This window comes from Cetorhinus maximus, chromosome 1, assembly GCF_964194155.1.
Source record: "Cetorhinus maximus chromosome 1, sCetMax3.hap1.1, whole genome shotgun sequence".
NCBI classification, from domain to species: Eukaryota; Metazoa; Chordata; class Chondrichthyes; order Lamniformes; family Cetorhinidae; genus Cetorhinus; species Cetorhinus maximus.
The window spans coordinates 42,452,894-42,471,889 of NC_135879.1; the positions used below are offsets into that span (position 1 = coordinate 42,452,894).

The following is an 18,996-nucleotide window of genomic DNA, read 5'->3' on the forward strand; positions in this document are numbered from 1 at the left end:
TCTTCATTCAAAAATATCTTCAGCAGCACATTCTCCTATATTTTACCACTTTACCAGCAAATTGCTTCTGCATTTCATTCGCCTACCATACCTGTCTCGAACCTGGGCAACAGTCTATCAATGCTCCATGCCAACTCCACCCAAGCTACACCAACTTTCGCCTGTCATGGGACTTCCTGAACCCCTCCAATTGTCTCCTATCTATTCCCCATTAACTACCCGGTTTTTATGTATTCTAGCAATTACTGTATAACCATGCCTATGTAACTTGAGTTTTCCTTGTCCACTCACGTGCACATTTTAGCTGCCACTCTGGACCCACACCCATCACTTCTATTTCCAATTACTTTTTCTTTAATTTTCTTTACTTACGTTCGCTTTACCCCCTCCCTAGACTCCTCTCTCGTGTTGTGCTTTTTTTCATATTTCCCCTCTCAGATACTAAGCCTTCCCAAATCCCAATGCCAATCTTTAGTTCTTTTCGACCTTCCTACAATCCTGCTACCATCCCGGGTTTGACTCCCTCTTACTTCAGCCTATGGCTTCCCTCTGTGCCTCCCTTGGCATCCTTCGAAGAGCCCATTGAGGCACTAGTCGCTGGTTCATTATGAGCAGGAACCCCAAATACCCTCTCGCTGACCTTCCTACCCAGCACACCTACTGGGGGCTAATCTTGCCAATCTCCTTCCTGACCAACTCACTCCTCCCACTGCTGATCCCATGGACTCCCCCAGCAGATCAGCTATCATCACCTCTCTACACATCTCCCTTCAGAGTGTCTGTTCACTTGTGAACAAGGCCCTTGCCATCCATGAGCTTACTGTGAATGATTAAATCGATATCATGGTCTTGACAGAAACTTGGTTGAGGGGTTATAACCCTTCCCCATAAACGAAGCCTCCCTACCATATCTTCCACCACTTATCCTGCTAAGAGCATCGTGGTAGTGGTGTGGCTCTGATCACCAAATCACATCTTGGCCTGTTCCCTTATTGCTCTGACAGATTCTCCTTCTTTCAGCATCTCACGTTATTCCATCCCTCACAGCTCTTATTTCAAAATCTTATTCTCCACTGCCCACCCAAGTATCATGAAAATTTTCTCACTGAGATTTCTTCACTGCTTCCCTTTTTTAGCCTCTACATCAAGCACCTTCTCACCCTCTGTGATTTCAACCTCCATCTCAACTCATCATGCTCTATTTCCTCTGAGCTCACTGCCCTCTTACCCTCCTTAAATCTCTCCCTCCATGTAAATACCTCAATCCATATTCACAGCCAGCCCTTTGACCTTGCTATCTCACATAGCCTGGCTACTCCCACAGTATCAATCACAAATAAAGCCATCTCAGATCACTTTGTTGCATCATTCTCCACGTATATCGCCCTTTTACGCCCCAACACTACTTCCTTCTGTGTCCCCGTCCAAGAAAAAACTAGCTGCAATTTACTAACAATTGCTCTTCCAAAATTCCAACTTTCTAGCCTTCAGCCCTCTGTTCATAAAGGCATTTCCGCTGCTACTGATTTGTTCAAATGTACCTTCACCTCCACCTGTGCTGCCCTAATTCCCAATAAAACGATTACTCTTTCTCACCTTGGTTGCTCGCCCTGGTGTGGCCCTCATCTCCAGTCTCTTAAGTCCAAGGGACTCAGTTGTGAATGGAAATGACAGGCAACTTGTTTAGCCATTCACTGCCAGATCTGGCTGGACCACATAAATCACTATCGCGTCCTGCTCTTGGCTGCCAAAACTGCTCAATAGTCCATGATCATCCTGGAATGCAAAGATAACCCTCGTTTTTTTCCTGCTATTGCAATTGTTTTCTTCAACTTTTTTCCTCTATCCCCTTGTCCTCATGCCCACTCTTGTCCATGAGACCCACCACCTGTTCCCTCAACCCTGTTTCTACTAGACTATTCCTTGTTCTTATGTTAGCTGATATTGTAATGGGGCAAGGTACTGTCCCTCTCTCCTTCAAATCTGCTGACATCAGCTCTCTCCTTCAAAAACCAACCCTTGACCACACTATTCTTTCAGACTACTGCCCCATCTTCAACCTCCCTTTCCTCTCCAAAGTCCTTGAATGTGTTGTTGACCCCCAAATACGTGCCCATATTTCCAGGAACTCAATGTTTGAATCTTTCCAATCAGACTTCCGCCCCTGCCACAATACCAAACACGACTCTCATCAAAGTCGTAAGTGACATCCTTTGTGACTGGTATTAACCCAGCAGCGGGCAGGGGATTGCCCTCCTCTCCCATAACATCCACCCCATGGCCCCCTCCTGCCATCGCTCACCTGTGCTTGGGTCTCTCCTCAATCTGAGGCTTTCGATGGGTGTAGTACCTGTAGCAGCCACCAACTCCCTGGTGACACTGCTCAGTACAGAAGAGCTGCTGGCCTCTGATTGGCCGGGTGGAACTTCCGTCCCTTCCTCAGCTTCCCTGATAATATATCTTCCACTTGATATTGGATTGGATCATGACTTGAAGCAGAGGTTAGGCTCCTAGCATGTGTAATGAAGGGCCTAACACCTGTTTTAGGTCCCCTTTTTTTTTTATTCATTCATGGGATGTGGGCTTCGCTGACTGGGCCAGCATTTATTGCCCATCCCTAGTTGCCCTTGAGAAGGTGGTGGTGAGCTGCCTTCTTGAACCGCTGCAGTCCATGTGGTGTGGGTACACCCACAGCGCTGTTAGGAAGGGAGTTTCAGGATTTTGACCCATCGACGGTGAAGGAACGACGATATATTTCCAAGTCAGCATGGTGAGTGACTTGGAGGGGAACTTCTAGGTGGTGGTGTTCCCAACTATCTGCTGCCCTTGCCCTTCTAGATGGTAGTGGTTGTGGGTTTGGAAGGTGCTGTCGAAGGAGCCTTGGTGAATTGCTGAAGTGCATCTTGTAGATGGTACACGCTGCTGCTACTGTGCGTCGGTGGTGGAGGGAGTGAATGTTTGTGGATGTGGTTCCAATCAAGCGGGCTGCTTTGTCCTGGATGGTATCAAGCTTCTTGAGTGTTGTGGGAGCAGCACGCATCCAGGCAAGTGGGGAGTATTCCATCACACTCCTGACTTGTGCCTTGTAGATGGTGGACAGGCTTTGGGGAGTCAGGAGGTGGGTTACTTGTCACACTATTCCTAGCCTCTGACCCGCTCTTGTAACAATAGTATTTATATGGCTAGTCCAGTTCAGTTTCTGATCAATGCTAACCCCCAGGATGTTGATAGTGGGGATTCAGTGATAGTAATGCCATTGAACATCAAGGGCCAATGGTTGGATTCTCTCTTGTTGGAGATGGTCATTGCCTGATACTTGTGTGATGTGAATGTTACTTGCCACTTGTCAGCCCAAGCTTTGATATTGTCCAGGACTTGCTGCATTTGGACATAGACTGCTTCAGTATCTGAGGAGGCGTGAATGGTTCTGAACATTGTGCACTCATCAGCGAACATCCCCGCTTCTGACCTTATGATGGGAGGAAGGTCATTGATGAAGCAGCTGAAGATGGTTTGGCCAAGGAAGCTACCCTGAGGAATTCCTGCAGTGATGTCCTGGAGCTGAGATGACTGACCTCCAACAACCACAATCATCTTCCTTTGTGCTATGTATGACTCCAACGAGCGGAGAGTTTTCCTCCTGATTCCCATTGACTCAAGTTTTGCTGGGCTCCTTGATGCCACACTCTGTCAAATGCTGCCTTGATGTCAAGGGCAGTCACTCTCACCTCACCTCAGGAGTTCAGCTCTTTTGTCCATGTTTGAACCAAAGCTGTAATGAGGTCAGGAGCTGAGTGGCCCTGGTGGAACCCAAACTGGGCGTCAGTGAGCAGGTTATTGCTAAGCAAGTGTCGCTTGATAGTACTGTTGATGACCCCTTCCATTACTTTACTGGTGATCGAGAGTGGACTGATGGGGCGGTAATTGGCCGGTTGGATTTGTCCTGCTTTTTGTGTACAGGACATACCAGAGCAACTTCCCACATAGCCAGGTAGATGCCAGTGTTGCAGCTGTACTGGAACAGCTTGGCTAGGGGCGCGGTAAGTTCTGGAGCACAAGTCTTCAATAATATTGCCAGATTATTGTCAGGGCCCATGGCCTTTGCGGTATCTAGTGCCTTCAGCTGTTTCTTGATATCACGTGGAGTGAATCGAATTGACTGAAGACTGGCATCTGTGATGCTGGGGACCTCCGGAGGAAGCCGAGATGGGTCATCCACTCGGCACTTCTGGCTGAAGATTGTAGCAAATGCTTCAGCCATATTCGGCCCATCATGTCTGTGCCGGTCAACAAACATCTGACTACACTGATCCCATTTTCCAGCACTTGGCCCATAGCCCTGGAGGCTATGGCAACGCAAGTTAATATCTAAATACTTAAGTGTTACGAAAGTTTCTGACTCAACCACCCTTTCAGGCAGTGAGTTCCAGACTCCCACCAGCCTCTAGGTGAAAACATTTCTCCTCAACTCTCCTCTTAGCCTTCTACCTCTTAGCTTAAATCTATGCCCCTGGTTATTAACCCCTCTAATAATGGAAAAAGTACCTTCCTACCCACCCTATCATTGCCCCTCATAATCTTATACAGGTCCCCTCTCAACCTTCGTTGCTCCAAGGAAAACAATCCCAGCCTATCCAATCTTTCCTCATAGCTCAGACCCTCCAACCCAGGCAGCATCCAGGTGAATCTCCTCTGCAGTGCAGTCACATCCTTCCTATAATCTGGTGACCAGAACTGCACGCAGTACCCCAGCCCAACCAGCATTTTATACAGTTCCAGCATAACCTCCCTGCTCTTGTATTCTATGCCTCGGTTAATAAAGGCAAGTATCCCATATGCCTTCTTAACCACCTTATCCACATGCTCTGCTACCGTCAGGGATCTGTGGATATGCACACCAAGGTCCCTCTGATCTTCAGTACTTTCCAGGGTCCTATCCTTCATAGTGTAATCCCTTGCTGAAGGTAAGCATGTAGGTGCAGCAGGTGATTAAGAAGGCAAATGGTATGTAGGCCTTCATAGCCAGAGGATTCGAGTACAGGAACAGGGATGTCTTGCTGCAATTGTACAGGGCCTTGATGAGACCACACCTGGAATATTGTGTGCAGTTTTGGTCTCCTTATCTGAGGAAGGATGTACTTGCTATATAGAGGGAGTGCAGCGAAGGTTTACCAGACTGATTCCTGGGATGGCGGGACTGAAACATGAGGAGAGATTGAGTCGATTAGGATTATATTCACTGGAGTTCAGAAGAATATGGGAGGATCTCATAGAAACCTATAAAATTCTAACAGGACTAGACAGGGTAGATACAGGAAGGATGTTCCCGATGGTGGGGGAGTCCAGAACCAGGGGTCAGTCTGAGGATATGGGGTAGACCATTTAGGACTGAGATGAGGAGAAATTTCTTCACCCAGAGAGTGGTGAGCCTGTGGAATTCGTTACCACAGAAAGTAGTTGAGACCAAAACATTGTATGTTTTCAAGAAGGAGTTAGATATAGCTCTTGGGGCGAAAGGGATCAAAGGGTGTGGGGAGAAAGCAGGAGCAGGCTATTGAGTTGGATGATCAGCCATGATCATAATGAATGGCGGAGCAGGCTCGAAGGGCTGAATGGCCTATTCCTGCCCCTAGTTTCTATGTTTCTTGCCTTGTTAGCCCTCCCCAAGTGCATTACCTCACACTTTTCCGGGTTGAATTCCATTTTCCACTGCTCTGCCCACCTGACCAGTCCATTGATATCCTCCAGCAGTTTACGGTTATCCTCCTCACTATTTACCACCCTACCAATTTTCATGTCATCCACAAACTTCTTGATCATACCCCCTACATTTAAGTCCAAATCATTTATGTACATCACAAACAGCAAAGGCCCCAGCACCGTATCCTGCGGAATCCCATTAGAAACAGACTTCCAATCACAGGAACATTCCTCTACCATCACCCTATGCTTCCTGCCTTTCAGCCAATTTTGGATCCAACGTGCCACTTTGCCTTGGATCCTATGGGCTCTTACTTTCTTGACCAGCCTGCTTTGAGGGACCTTATCAAAAGCCTAGCTAAAGTCCATGTAGACCACATCAAATGCATTACCCTCATCAACACTCCTGGTTACCTCCTCAAAACATTCGATCAAAATTTGTCAAACACGATCTTCCCTTAACAAATCCATGCTGACTATCCCTGATTAATCCGTGTTTCTCCAAGTGCAGATATGTTTTGTCCCTCAGAATTCTTTCTTCCCCACCACCAAGGTTAGACCGACTGGCCTGTAATTTCCTGGTCTTTCCCTTCCTCCCTTTTTAAATAATGGGACAATGTTAGCGGTCCTCCAGCACCTCACCTGTGGCCAGAGAGGATTTGAAAATCACTGCCAGGGCCCCTGATATCTCTTCTCTTGCCTCCCTCAATAGCCTGGGATACACCTCATCCGGACCTGCTGATTTATCCACTTTTAAGGCCGCTAAACCCACTAGTACCTCCTCTCTCTCTATGTTAATTTCCTCTAATATTTCACAGTCCTCCATGTCAATGTATAAATAATCATGCTGCATGGCAATCACCTTGTTAAAGACAATTTCTAGTTAAACAGGTAATGGGCATTGATTAGCCCATCTAAATAGAATAAAAAGATACAGCTGGAACACTTTGTGGGGAAGCTACTTGGAAGTCAGTAGCACTGAGGAGTTGTCTTGAAAATAAGCCATCTTGAACCAAAAGACCAGCCTGGATTAATTCTTCCACCACAGCCACTTAATCTGAGTAACATGGTAGCAGAGGGTGAACTTTAAGCTTTGCTGATTGATTGCTGTATATGAAGATTTTTGTCTCAATCCTCTGAGGGAAAAAAAGTGTACTGTTGCTAACAATTTAAGTTACGGAATGGTGGAAGGTCGGTGCAAAATTGCAAGGTTTGACTATCCACCAATTTTTTTCTGACCTTATCAGCAATGGAAGGCTGAAGTTGAAATGTGGACCCGGGTTACTTCTGTAACCCGGAAGAAGCAAGGTATGGCTTTGGCGTTATCATTGCCAGCCAAAAGTAAGATAAGGAGTAAGATATTTTCAAAGTGGAAAATGGATGATTTGGATCATGAAGAGGGATTGAACCGTCTGTTACAATTTTTGGATAAGTTCTACAAAAAGGATGAGTTATTGGAAGCGTATGAAGCTTGGATGATCTTTTGATAGGTTTAGGAAATCAGATGATCAGTCCATGGAAGAATATATCATGGATTTTGATAAATGATATAGGAGACTACAGCGATTTGAACTTGAAATTCCGGAATTAGTATTGGCATTTAAATTACTGGACTGTGCTCACATTTCCCACGTTGATAGTCTTTTAGTACTAACAGGGGTTCGGTTCCGGGGGAAAGAATCTCTCTCAGATCAAATGGCTGCTGCCCTAAAAAATATTTCTGGGGAAAAAGCCATTCCCTGCCACTCTCTGAGCAAATGTGAACAACTGTGCTGTGAAAAAAAGGATATAGGATTCAATAGTGGCTGAATTTCCAGGTTGACCAAATATTGGACGAAGATTCCAATATAAAGATGAGGTTAATGGCAAGAGGTCTGAAAATGGTCATAACCCTAGCCAATTTGAGAATCGGTACAAAAAGCGTGTCTGAGGCGTTTAAACCAAAAAAATGCACGGGGAATGGTTAATCGGTGTTTTTGGTGTGATTTCCAGTATCATAACGTGATGAGCTGACCACAACGAAGGAATCACATTTTTGAAGTGACCCATGAGACAGATTCATCTGAAACTGAAAATGATCATGGTGACTGCCATGATGGAATTGAATTGATCACTGAGAGTTTGAATCCTGTGATGAGTATTTTGATGGTAGATTCCTTCAACTGTGCAGTTCTAGACAGTGGTTGCACTTCTACAGTGTGTGTCATGGGCTGGCTTGACTGCTATCTGGAGTCTCTTGATGAGGCAGACCGGCGGAAGGTCAAGAAGTATGAAAGCTCTACCTGCTTCAGGTTCAGAGATGACAATACATTAACATCGTCCAAACAGGTGGTCCTCCCTTGTAAGATAGCAGGGATAAATCTGTTTATCAGTACTGATGTGGTTTCTAGAGAGATACTGCTATTGTTGAGTCGATCTGCGATGAAGAAGGCTCAGATGATGCTAGATATGAAGAATGATAGAGCAGTCGTGTTTGGGAAAAGATGTGGATCTACATTTTACTTGGTCAGGCCATTACTGCTCGCCACTAAGGAAGCCAGAGATTTCTCATCAAAAAGTCAATGAAGTTTTGTTAACTGCTGAGAATAAGAATTTGGCAGCCAAAAAGAAGATAATTTGGAAATTACATAGACAGTTTGCACATCCGGCGCCACAGAAACTGAAGACTCTGCTTCAAGATGCGGGATGGTCGATAAAGGATATGATGAATTTATTGAACAAATCAATGCTCAGTGTGAAATTTGCCTTAAATATCACAAGATACCACCGCGTCCTGTTGTGAGCTGGCCACTAGCCAGAGGGTTTAACGATGCAGTGGCAATGGACTTGAAAGTTTGGGACAAGGATAGGGTTTTTTTTTACTACAGTTCATAGATATGGCAACCAGATTTAGTCTAACCACTGTGATACATAGTAAAGACAAAAAGACCATTGTATATAAGGTCATGGAAAAATGGGTGGGAACAGGATTAGGAACACCAATGAAGTTCCTCACAGATAATGGTGGGGAATTCGCCAATGAGGAATTTCGAGATATGTGCGAAAATTTAAACATCATAGTTATGCACTTTGCAGCTGAGAGCCTGTTTAGTAATGGTCTTTGTGAAAGAAACCATGTGGTAATAGATGACATGTTAAATAAAATATGAGCTGAGCAGGTTGTAAACTGCAAACGGCACTAGCATGGGCGGTGCACGCAAAGAACTCTCTGCAAATGGTTGGGGGGTACACACCCTACCAGTTGGTGTATGGAAGAAATCCGAAGTTACCTTCGGTATTGTCAGATGCTCCCCCTGCTCTCGAAAGGATCAGCATTAGCTCCACATTTTCTGCTCATCTGAACGCTTTGCATGCGGGCAGAAAAGCTTTCATCAAAGCTGAGGTTTCGGAGAAAATTTGGCGGGCCCTACGACACCGCATAAGACCATCAGGAATATAGTTTAGACAAGGCAACATGGTACATTATAAAAGGAAAGGCCAGAAAGAGTGGAAAGGACCTGGCAAGGTAATAGGGAGCGATGGGAAAGTAGTAATTGTGCAACACGGCAATCAAACTGTTAGGGTACATTCTTCACGGTTAATTGGCACTGACTATACCTTTACAGGTTCTGAACAGGACATAGAACGCACCATGGACTACACACACCACGTACACACACCACACACACACACACAACACGCAGTAGTTATGAGAAGCAGATGACGGCAGATACAGGGCTGACTGGCTATGAGCAAAGTAACACTGAGGTACAGGATAATGCTATTCATCCAAAAGGGCAACTACCCAAAGTAGGAACAAAGGTAACATACATGCCAGAAGGGACCAGTGTATGGAGGGATGTCACCATCATAGGGAGAGCACGAGAGGTCCCTGGTAAATACAAACATTGGCTAAATGTGCAGGATGAAGGTCAGGAGACAAGATCTATCAATTGGTAAACCGAGGTAAAGATGTGGAAACCCAGAAAACGCAGTATTAGTTCTGACAGTGGACCAGAAAGTGGCCATGGCCCTAGAAAAAAATCACGGACTTGCGAGTGGGGTTCTGCTCGCATGGGAGAAAGATCATATAGTGGTAGTCCAGAAAGGAAGAGGACTGTGAGTAGAGGCCGTAGCTTAACAAGAACAAGGACTAGAGAGCAAGCTAGGAATCTCAATAGGAGTAGAAGTCCTTATGACTGAGAGTTCTAGTAACTGCTAATAATTTGGAAAATAAGTTGATAATGGAAGTCAAACGGAAAGAGTTAGAAAGTTGGAAGGAATTTGGAGTATATTCTGAAATACCTGACAGAGGACAGCCAGCATTATCTCTCAGATGGATCTGTACAGAAAAGGTACTCCCAGATGGCACATATAAGGCCAAAGTGAGATTAGTAGCCCAAGGCTTTGAAGAGAGACTAGGAGATCAGGATTACAGAGTGGACTCGCCTACTGCGGGGAAAGTGAGTTTGAAGATTTTGTTTAGCTATTTTGCCATCTTATTCCTGGGAGTGCAAATCGATTGATATAAAGGCTGCGTTTTTACAGGGGGAAAAGTTTCAAAGGGAGGTTCTTTTGAAACTGCCCAACGAAGCTGGGCATGTAGAAGGAAAGCTATGGAAATTGAACAAATGTGTTTATGGATTGAATGATGCGTCAAGAGTATGGTATTTTTTCGTGAGGTCTAACCTGTTGAAAACAGGTTGCAGTCAGTTAAAGGCAGAACCCGCGATGTTCTACTGGTATCATAAGGAGAAATTAGCCGGCATGTTGATGATATCCTATGAAGAGGCTCTGTAGAATCTGAACAATGAGTAATTGAGAAGATAAAGAAGGAATTCAAGGTCAGAAGTCAGGCTTCAGGGGCCTTTAAATACAAAGGTTTAGACATTAAGCAGAGCAAGTTAAGAGTGACATTGAATCAATAATCTTATCTAGAAAATGGTAATCATATCCCAATAACTCGGGTTAGAGGATCCTGTTACCAAGGAAGAAACGGAACATTTGGAAAGTTTGATTGGGCAGTTCAACTGGTTGTGCACTTAGACTAGGCCTGACGCTAATTATGATGTGCTGGAGCTGAGTACCATGATGAAACATGCTACAGTTGAGCAAGTTCTGAGAACAAATAAAACACTTAAAAAATTAAATTCTGGGAGATGTGTGCTCAAGTTTCCAGCCTTGGGTGATCCAGAAGATATGAGGTTGGTCATTTTTAGCGTTCCTTCACATGCTGATCTTCCAGATGGGTACACTAGCACAGCAGGGTTTATCATATTCTTGGTGGGAAAGAATGATAAATATTGCCCGCTGGCTTGGGAGGCCAAGAAAATAAAAAGGGTGGTGAAAAGCACCTTAGCTGCTGAAACGCTGGGTTTGGTAGAAGCATTGGATATGGGGGTTTACTTATATAATATTTCTGTCAGAATATTGGATAAGGGGCAATGTGACAAAAGTTTTCCCACAGAATGTTATGTTGATAACCAGTCTCTTTGGGACAACATTCATTCCATGAAAAGTGTCACTGAAAAAAGGCTAAGACCTAGACAGCATAAACAAAATGTTAGAGAAAAGAGAGATCTCTAAGGTACAATGGGTTGACACAAAGTCACCAACTATCAGGCTGTTTTACACAAAGAAGTGCCTTCTTTAAGAAATTATTAAATCTATTGGAAGAGGGGTGTCTTAAACTTTGGTGATGCAATGGAAAAAAAAACTTTTTTGTTTTATAATTATTTATATATAGATATATTTGGTAAAGGAAATATGGGAATTATAGATGTGGAAATATGTGACATTATTTCCTTCTGTTTGTTTAAAAAAATGTTCTTTACGTTTTTTTCAAAGTTTTAATTTTAAAAAAAAGAGAGGGGAATCTGTCAGTGTATAAATAATCACACTGCATGGCAATCACCTTGTTAAAGACAATTGCTAGTTAAACAGGTGATGGGCATTGATTATCCCATGTAAATAGAATAAAAAGCTACAACTGGAACACTGTGGAGAAGCTACTTGGAAGTGAGTAGCACTGAGGAGTTGTCTTGAAAATAAACCACTGAACTAAAAGACCAGCCTGGATTAATTCTTCCACCACAACCTCTTATTCTGAGTAACACTCCACCCTGATGTCTATACCTGCATTGTCCTTTTCCATTGTGAAGACCGACGCAAAGTATTCATTGAGGACTGTACCCCGTCTTCTGGGTCCACACACAGATTACGTCTATGGTCCCTAATTGGCCCCACTCTTTCCCTAGTTATTCTCTTGCTCTATATATTTTTAAAAACCCTTTGGGTTTTCCTTTATTGTACCCACCAATGCTTTCTCATGCACTCTCTTAGCTTTCCTGATTTCCTTTTTAAGATCCCCACTGCACTTTTTATAGTCCTCTAGGGACTCTGCCGTATGGAACTCTCGGTATCTGCCATAAGCTTCTCTTTTTTTCTTAATCCTAACCTTTATGTTCCTTGACATCCAGGGTTTTCCGGACCTGGTTCCCCCTTTGTCTTTATGGGAACATATTTGCCCTGCACTCTCACTATTTCCTCCTCGAATGCCTCCCACTGCTCTGACACAGTTTTATCTGCAAGTAGCTGCTCCCAGTCCACTTGGGTCAAATCGTATCTCATCTTAGTAAAATTCACCTTTCCCAAGTTTAGAACTTTTATTCCTGGCCCAATCTTATCCTTTTTCATAACTATCCTAAATCTAACTGAGTTACGGTCACTATCTCCAAAATGCTCCCCTACTGATACGCCTTCCACCTGCCCGGGCTCATTTCCGAATCTTAGGTCCGGGACTGCCCCCCTCCTTTTCTACGAACTGGCTAAATAAATTCTCCTGGATGCAACTTAAAAATCTTGCTCCCTCCCTACCTTGCTCACTAAAACTATCCCTGTTAATATTTGGGTAGTTAAAATCCCCTACTATTACTGCCTTATTATTCTTACACTTCTCTGAAATTTGAATACATATTTGGTCCTCTATCTCTCCCTGACTATTTGGGGGCCTATAGTACACACCCAACAGCATGTTTGCTCCTTTTGTGTTTTTACTTCTACCCAAATGGCCTCATTTGATGATCCTTCCAGGATATCATCCTTCCTCACTGCTATAATTGGTTCCTTGATCAATATTGTGACATCCCCTCCTCTTCTATCCCCCTCTCTGTCTCGACTGAATACCCTATAACCAGGAATATTGAGCTGCCAATCCTGCCCTTCTTTTAGCCAAGTCTTGGTCATAGCTATGATATCATACTCCCATGTGCCTATCTGTGCCCTCAGCTCGTCTGTCTTATTCTTCAGGCTCCTTGCATTGAAATGTATTCCATTCGGCTTTGCTAAATTCACTTCTTTCTTATCTAGCCTACGTTTCCTCTACCTTCCAGACTCACTCACTAGTGTTTTAACTTCTAATTCCATCTCAGCTTCTCTCCCCTCTGAACTACTTTTCAGGATCCAATCCCCCTGCCAGGAGCCAGCAAGTTGTTAAGCTGCACTGCCGTTTTGCATAGGCCGGCTGACCCACTCAGCTGGATGAAAGCCAAAAAAGGTGGTGGTCCTTGCTTCCAGTAGCAGCTTTCTTTTACATGTGCAGGACTGCCTGTGCAGTCTCATTTTATAACATAATAAATGTGTATTTTGGACAACTGACCATTGAGAGAAATTTGTGATTGAATTGTGTCACCATGATTACATGCAGTTAAATCTTTTCAAGTAACAGGTTAAAAACATAATAAAACAAGAAGTGTCAATATTTATTTATTCCTTGTCCCAATCTCCTACAGAAACTTTTAAGGCAAACAAGGGAATCGACCAGTTACAACCCTAATCATAAACTAGAAAAAGCAGTCCAAAAAGAAAATAATTTTCAAACAGTTTGTTATTCCTGTAATTTGAAAATAATTCAGCCTGACTCACCTTCTTGTGTAAAGCAATATAATCCAGTCGTACTCCAATCTCCCTCGTAAAGAAGTTGGTTCCATTATAACAGTGATTTAGCAAACCCCAACTAATAGGCGAGTGTGGAGGAGGATGACATGAATCTCCAGGACCACCTAGTTGAAGTAGTGTGTTAGCATCTTTCAAACCTTCTGAACAGGCATCATAGTAGTTTTGGAATCCTAAAATCACATAAGTCAGTAATCTTACACTTCTGTTCAAAACCTGGAATTTAACAAGTCTCTTTTTCTTCAAAGCTATCAAATATAGTCTGGTTAAAACAAAACATTCAGCCCCTGAAATTTTATTTGGCAATATTAGTGAAAATTACAATAATTCATTGCATAAAGAAATTTCTCTAACTTCAATCATTTAGTGACAAGTTTAAATTGATGAACTTTGTTGCTGACTCTATAGCCTGAGGATCTAGTTTTTCCCTATTCATTCTGTCAAAACGCCATATAATTTTCAAAACTTTGAATAATTCTCCTCCTAATCTTCTTTTGCTTCAGTGGAAATCACTCTCTCTGGTCATCCACACTCTTCAGAATGTTTCCATTGAGTGAATGTCTCTATTTGTTCTTTTCCTTACCACAGTACATCAAATCACATATTCCATCTAATCCCCTACTTTTCTAACCTATCTATGTCTTCCTGAATTATTTTTAAGAGTTCTTACTCTTTGGCCAACCCTTCACTTTGGTATCATCACCAAATTTTGAGGTTTTTCCTGACATGCCCAAGTCAAAATCATCTATTTGTACTGACCTACATTGTCTCCTAGTTAAGCAAAGACTTGATTTTAAAATTCTTATCCTTGTTTTTAAGTCCTGCCACTTTAAAGTCCGTGTCCCTCCCTACCTCTGTAATCTCCTCCAACCCTACAACCCTCCGAGATATCCATGTTCATATAATTCTGGCCTCTTGAGCTTCACTGGATTGTATGGAGAGGCGGTGGAATAGTGGTATTGTCACTGGGCTAGTATTCCAGAGACCCAGGGTAATGCTCTTGGGACCTGGGTTCAAATCCCATTGAAATTTGAATTCAATAAAAATCTGGAATTAAAGGTCTGATGATGACCATGAAACCATTGCTGATTGCATTAGCATAACGGCCCCAGACGATGGCCATTACACAGAACAATTCACTCCTGTCAAGGAAAGAAGAAAAGCATTGACATGTCCATCACCTTTGGAGCCAGAGATCCCTCACCATGGGGTGGGGCCCATTGTTTCTTGTTGTGGAAATAACATGAGAACTAGGTTTGTCTACGGCCTTGTCTAGATCAGAGCATGAAATAAACTAAAGGAATACAAGGCGTTAAAAAGCGGTTGATTCAGCAGAATGACAACAGGAGATGTGTCTGTGATATTTGCAATATTGATTACTATATAAAAGGACAAAACTGGACTGGGGTGCTGCAGTTGGAAGAAGTGTCAGGGCTGGTCACCTTGACTCAGGGACTACAATCAACAACACTGGACGGACCAGCCGGGTTGGGGATTGTAAAGTGGTTTCAGCCAAATCATAGTGATATTGGTCTGAGGGTTTGTAAGGTTTTGGGGTGAAAGCGTAGTGTTTTTGCTAATATTTTGGAAGTGTTTTTTTCAGCCAAATCGTAGTGGTTTGGGTCTGAGGTTTGTGTAAGGGTTTGGGACTAAGACGTAGTGTTTTCTCCATAATTCTAGTAAGGTTTTTAGCAAGTTATAGTGACTTTGAACTAGGGATTGAGGTCAAATCAAGTAAGGGTCAACTGGGAACTGGGGGTGTCTACCTCAGCTAATCGCAGAAAGGTTTGAACTAAGGCTAGTTAATTTTAATTTTGTGTAACTTTGTGTTTATGTTGCCTGAACTAGATTAGAGGTATCTGTATTAGGGACTTGGTGCATTAAAAAAAACATTAATCATTGGTTGAGCCAAACCCTGTGTCTGTGCAATTTGCTCTTCATAAACCCTAAAGTCCAAGAACCATTTGTAATGGGAATGGGAGCCTCTTACATAGTGAAACCTTTATCTATCCAACTTTTTCAAAAAAACTTCTGCCTTTAACAAATCATGTTGGCTTTTCTTGATTAATTCATGCATTTCTAAATGATCACAAAGTTCATAAATCAAGATAAAATTAGAGAATTTCCCCCAAACTGACATTGAAATAGACTGACTTCCCATAGTTACCCAGTTTATCCTTCATGAACAATGCTGTTACATTGGCAACTGTTCAATGCCATGGCCAATTTGCATGTTTAGGGATGATTACAAAATTCAAGCCTATCCGCTCACTGGCTTCATTCAGTAGCTTAGGGCACAAGGAAAAAAGGCCTGGTGACATGCTCATCTTGGGTTGTGCTTTTTAAATAAATAGATGGCAAAGGAGGGGAGAGGGGAAATATATGGATGTAGGTTGAAGGGGGAAGAACTCTAGTATGGTGTTCTGGAACAGAAGAGGGAAAAGCTGGGAGCAACACTCTCAGATTAAAAAGAAAGAAAGAGCCAGTAAGAACTTGGAGGTGATGGGAAGAATACAGGTTTGAACTGATTTGGAGGGGAGAAAAATGCTAGATTGAATTGAGCAGAAGAATGAATATCAAGTAGAACTGACATGGGAAGGGAAAAGTGCCATAAAGAATTGGAAGGTCTGGGAGGGAGAAGGGACAATTTTATTGCACAATGGACAGCAGGAGCATGCCCAAACTAAGTAGTAGTAGTGGGAGAGGTAGTGGATGCCAGTGATATCTGTGATCGGGTGAGTAGGGGGAATAGTGGGGAGCAGTAGCTGACAACAGCCACCATTCTTTAAATGTGGGTTGGGGGTTGTCATGTTTAGGATGAAGGAATGTTGACCTGATTTGATTGAACGCAACTTGCACCAGCTATCTGTAATACCCCTTTACATATATAAATAAGGGGCCTAACACTGATTTTACTTGTGGGTGCTCCACTGATATTTTGGTCATTACCCACCCCTATTGCGGGCAGTGCACTTCCAGTTCAAAACTAACATGCATTTCTTGGGCAGCTGATTTTCCAATCTGTTATGTGAAAACAGGATTGTGTTAACCTGGTAAGAACAACAACTAGTATTTATACATCACTTTTAATGTAATATAGTCTTAAGATGTTTCACAGGAGCATTATAAAGCAAAACTGATATTAGGACAGGTGACCAAAAGTTTGGTCAGAGGTAGGTAAGTTTTAAAGCAGCAACAGGAGTAGAGAAGTGGAGATGTTTAGGGAGGGATTTCCAGCACCTAGGGATAGGCAGTTGAAGGCCCAGTCAACAACAGTGGAACAATTAAAAGGTCAGAAGTAGGTGAGCATGGATATTTTAGAGGGTTGTAATGCTGGGGGAGATTACAGATATTGGGAGTGGTGAGGCCATTGAGGGACTTGCAAACAAGGATGAGAATTTTAAAATCAAAGTGGTGCTTCGAACCAGAAGGCACAGGGATGATGGTGAATGGGGCTTGGCATGAGTAAGGACATTGGTAGCAAGTTCTGGATGAGCTCAAGTTTAGGAAAGGTGAAATGCTGGAGGTCAGCCAGCAATGTGTTGGAATAGTCAAGTCTAGAAGTAACGAATTTATGGATGTGGGTTTCAGAGCAGATGAGCTGAAGCAGCGGTGAAATTGGGTGCTTACAGAATTTTGATTTAATGAATTAGGGATTCTTGGTGATGCTGAAGTTTTATGGTCATCTCAGAGTCAAACCTGATGCCAAAGTTGCCAACAGTCTGATTCAGCCTCAGACAGTTCCCAAGGAGAGCAATTCAGTCAGTCATTAGGGAATGGAGTTTGCAGTCAGGAATGAAAACAATGGCTTCAGTATTCACTATTTGGAAGTGATTTCTGCTCATCCAGTCCAGGATATTTGACAAGCAGTCTGATAATTTAGCAACTATGTATGAGTCGAGAAAGGTGGCAATGAGGTAGAGCTGGGTGTCATCAGTGTGCATGTGAAAACTAATGTTATGCATTTGGATGATGTCGCTGAGGAGCAGCATGTATTTGAGAATTAGGAGGGGGCCAAGGTTAGATCCTTGGGGGACACCAGAGCTAATGGTGTGGGAGCAGAAAGAGAAGTCATTGCAAGTGATACTCTGGTTATCATTAGATTGATAAGAATTGAACAAGACGAGTGTAATTCCATCCAGCTCGACATCAGTAGACAGGCATTAGAGGAGAATGTAGATCTGATTTGATTGAATGCAACCATGTCAAAGGCAGCAAACAAGTCAAAAAGAATTAGGAGGGATAGTGTTAGGGTGAAATAAAGGGATACAGTAATTATTAGGGGGAATATAGGGGTACAGTAAGAACTTATTGAAAGGGAATGAATTACTTAAAATCTCCAAGCACATTGGCAGTTAAAGGTTACCAAATGAAACTTGCACAGCTTTAAGGGCCTGTAAACAACAGAAAGGCCTTGGAGCCGGACTGTAGACTGAAGATGGCAATAACAACTAAGATTAAGTGTGCTCTTCAACAGATAGGGGAAGAACAGATGGTCCTAGTTTAGGTAGGAGGGCTCTGCCTGGGTGAAAAACAGGGACATACGATGCATGTACCTGTTACCAGAGATGTCTGTTTAATGTAAACCTATATGTTGACGAGATCAGAATCTGGAAACTATTCTTGTACGTGACCAAAAATGTATAAATATGTTAAATACTTGTAATTTAGCAGAATGCTATCTCAAGCTGCATTGAGATGGTTCTCCCTTGCAATTGCTTGAATAAACGATCGTGACCTGTACCTAAGACTCCTGTGGTCTGTTTGTCAAAGTGACCATAACAATAGTTTACTTTTGTCACAATAACATAGGATGTCATTTGTGACTTTGTAAAAAAAAATGTTTTGGTACCTTGGCATCACTGGAATGAGGGGATTCACACATCGAATTTGGGAAAGGTGTCATGAATTTGGGAAGTGACAACATATTCAAGTACTCTGGAGAGAAAAAGGAAGTTGGAAGTGGGGGGCAGTGTTGACAGTGGGGGGATCGAGGATTGAATTTTGAGGAGAATGGTGATGACAGCTGATTTAAAGGAAAAAGGGACAGTGCCTAAAGAAATGTCTTAGGGATAACAATGTCAGCTAACATGGGGTCAAAGGCAACAGTCATGAAACCTGCTAATAATTACCGTCATGGTTCATACACATGAATAAGGGGGGATGTAGTCGGGTGGTCAGGGGGGTGGGTGGGTAGTCGGGTCAGAGATTAGTCCAGTCCAGTTGGGGAGGGGTGGGGTTGGCTATGTAGTAGGTGGTTGGGCTATTTGGATAAAGTATCAGTGGAGTACCCAAACATCTGTACTGTTAAGAGTTAATGTCTTAAGGAATGGAATAAAAGGGATAACATTGTCAAAAAAATCT

At 43.0% G+C, this 18,996-nt stretch overlaps 2 protein-coding genes across 6 annotated transcripts in view; one reads left to right on the forward strand and one right to left on the reverse strand.

The window, feature by feature from the left end:
- Nucleotides 1–18,996, reverse strand: part of idua (alpha-L-iduronidase) — a 377,462-nt gene that overhangs the window by 147,769 nt on the left and 210,697 nt on the right. For all 5 annotated transcript variants that reach the window (XM_078540394.1, XM_078540387.1, XM_078540376.1 and 2 more), the window contains exon 6: nucleotides 13,603–13,805. In XM_078540394.1, coding sequence (XP_078396520.1) covers nucleotides 13,603–13,805 — 203 coding nt within the window. The remainder of the gene's footprint in view (nucleotides 1–13,602; nucleotides 13,806–18,996) is intronic.
- The window catches only part of slc26a1 (solute carrier family 26 member 1), a 194,998-nt gene that overhangs the window by 10,429 nt on the left and 165,573 nt on the right, over nucleotides 1–18,996 (forward strand). The gene's annotated exons all lie outside the window — the stretch shown is intronic.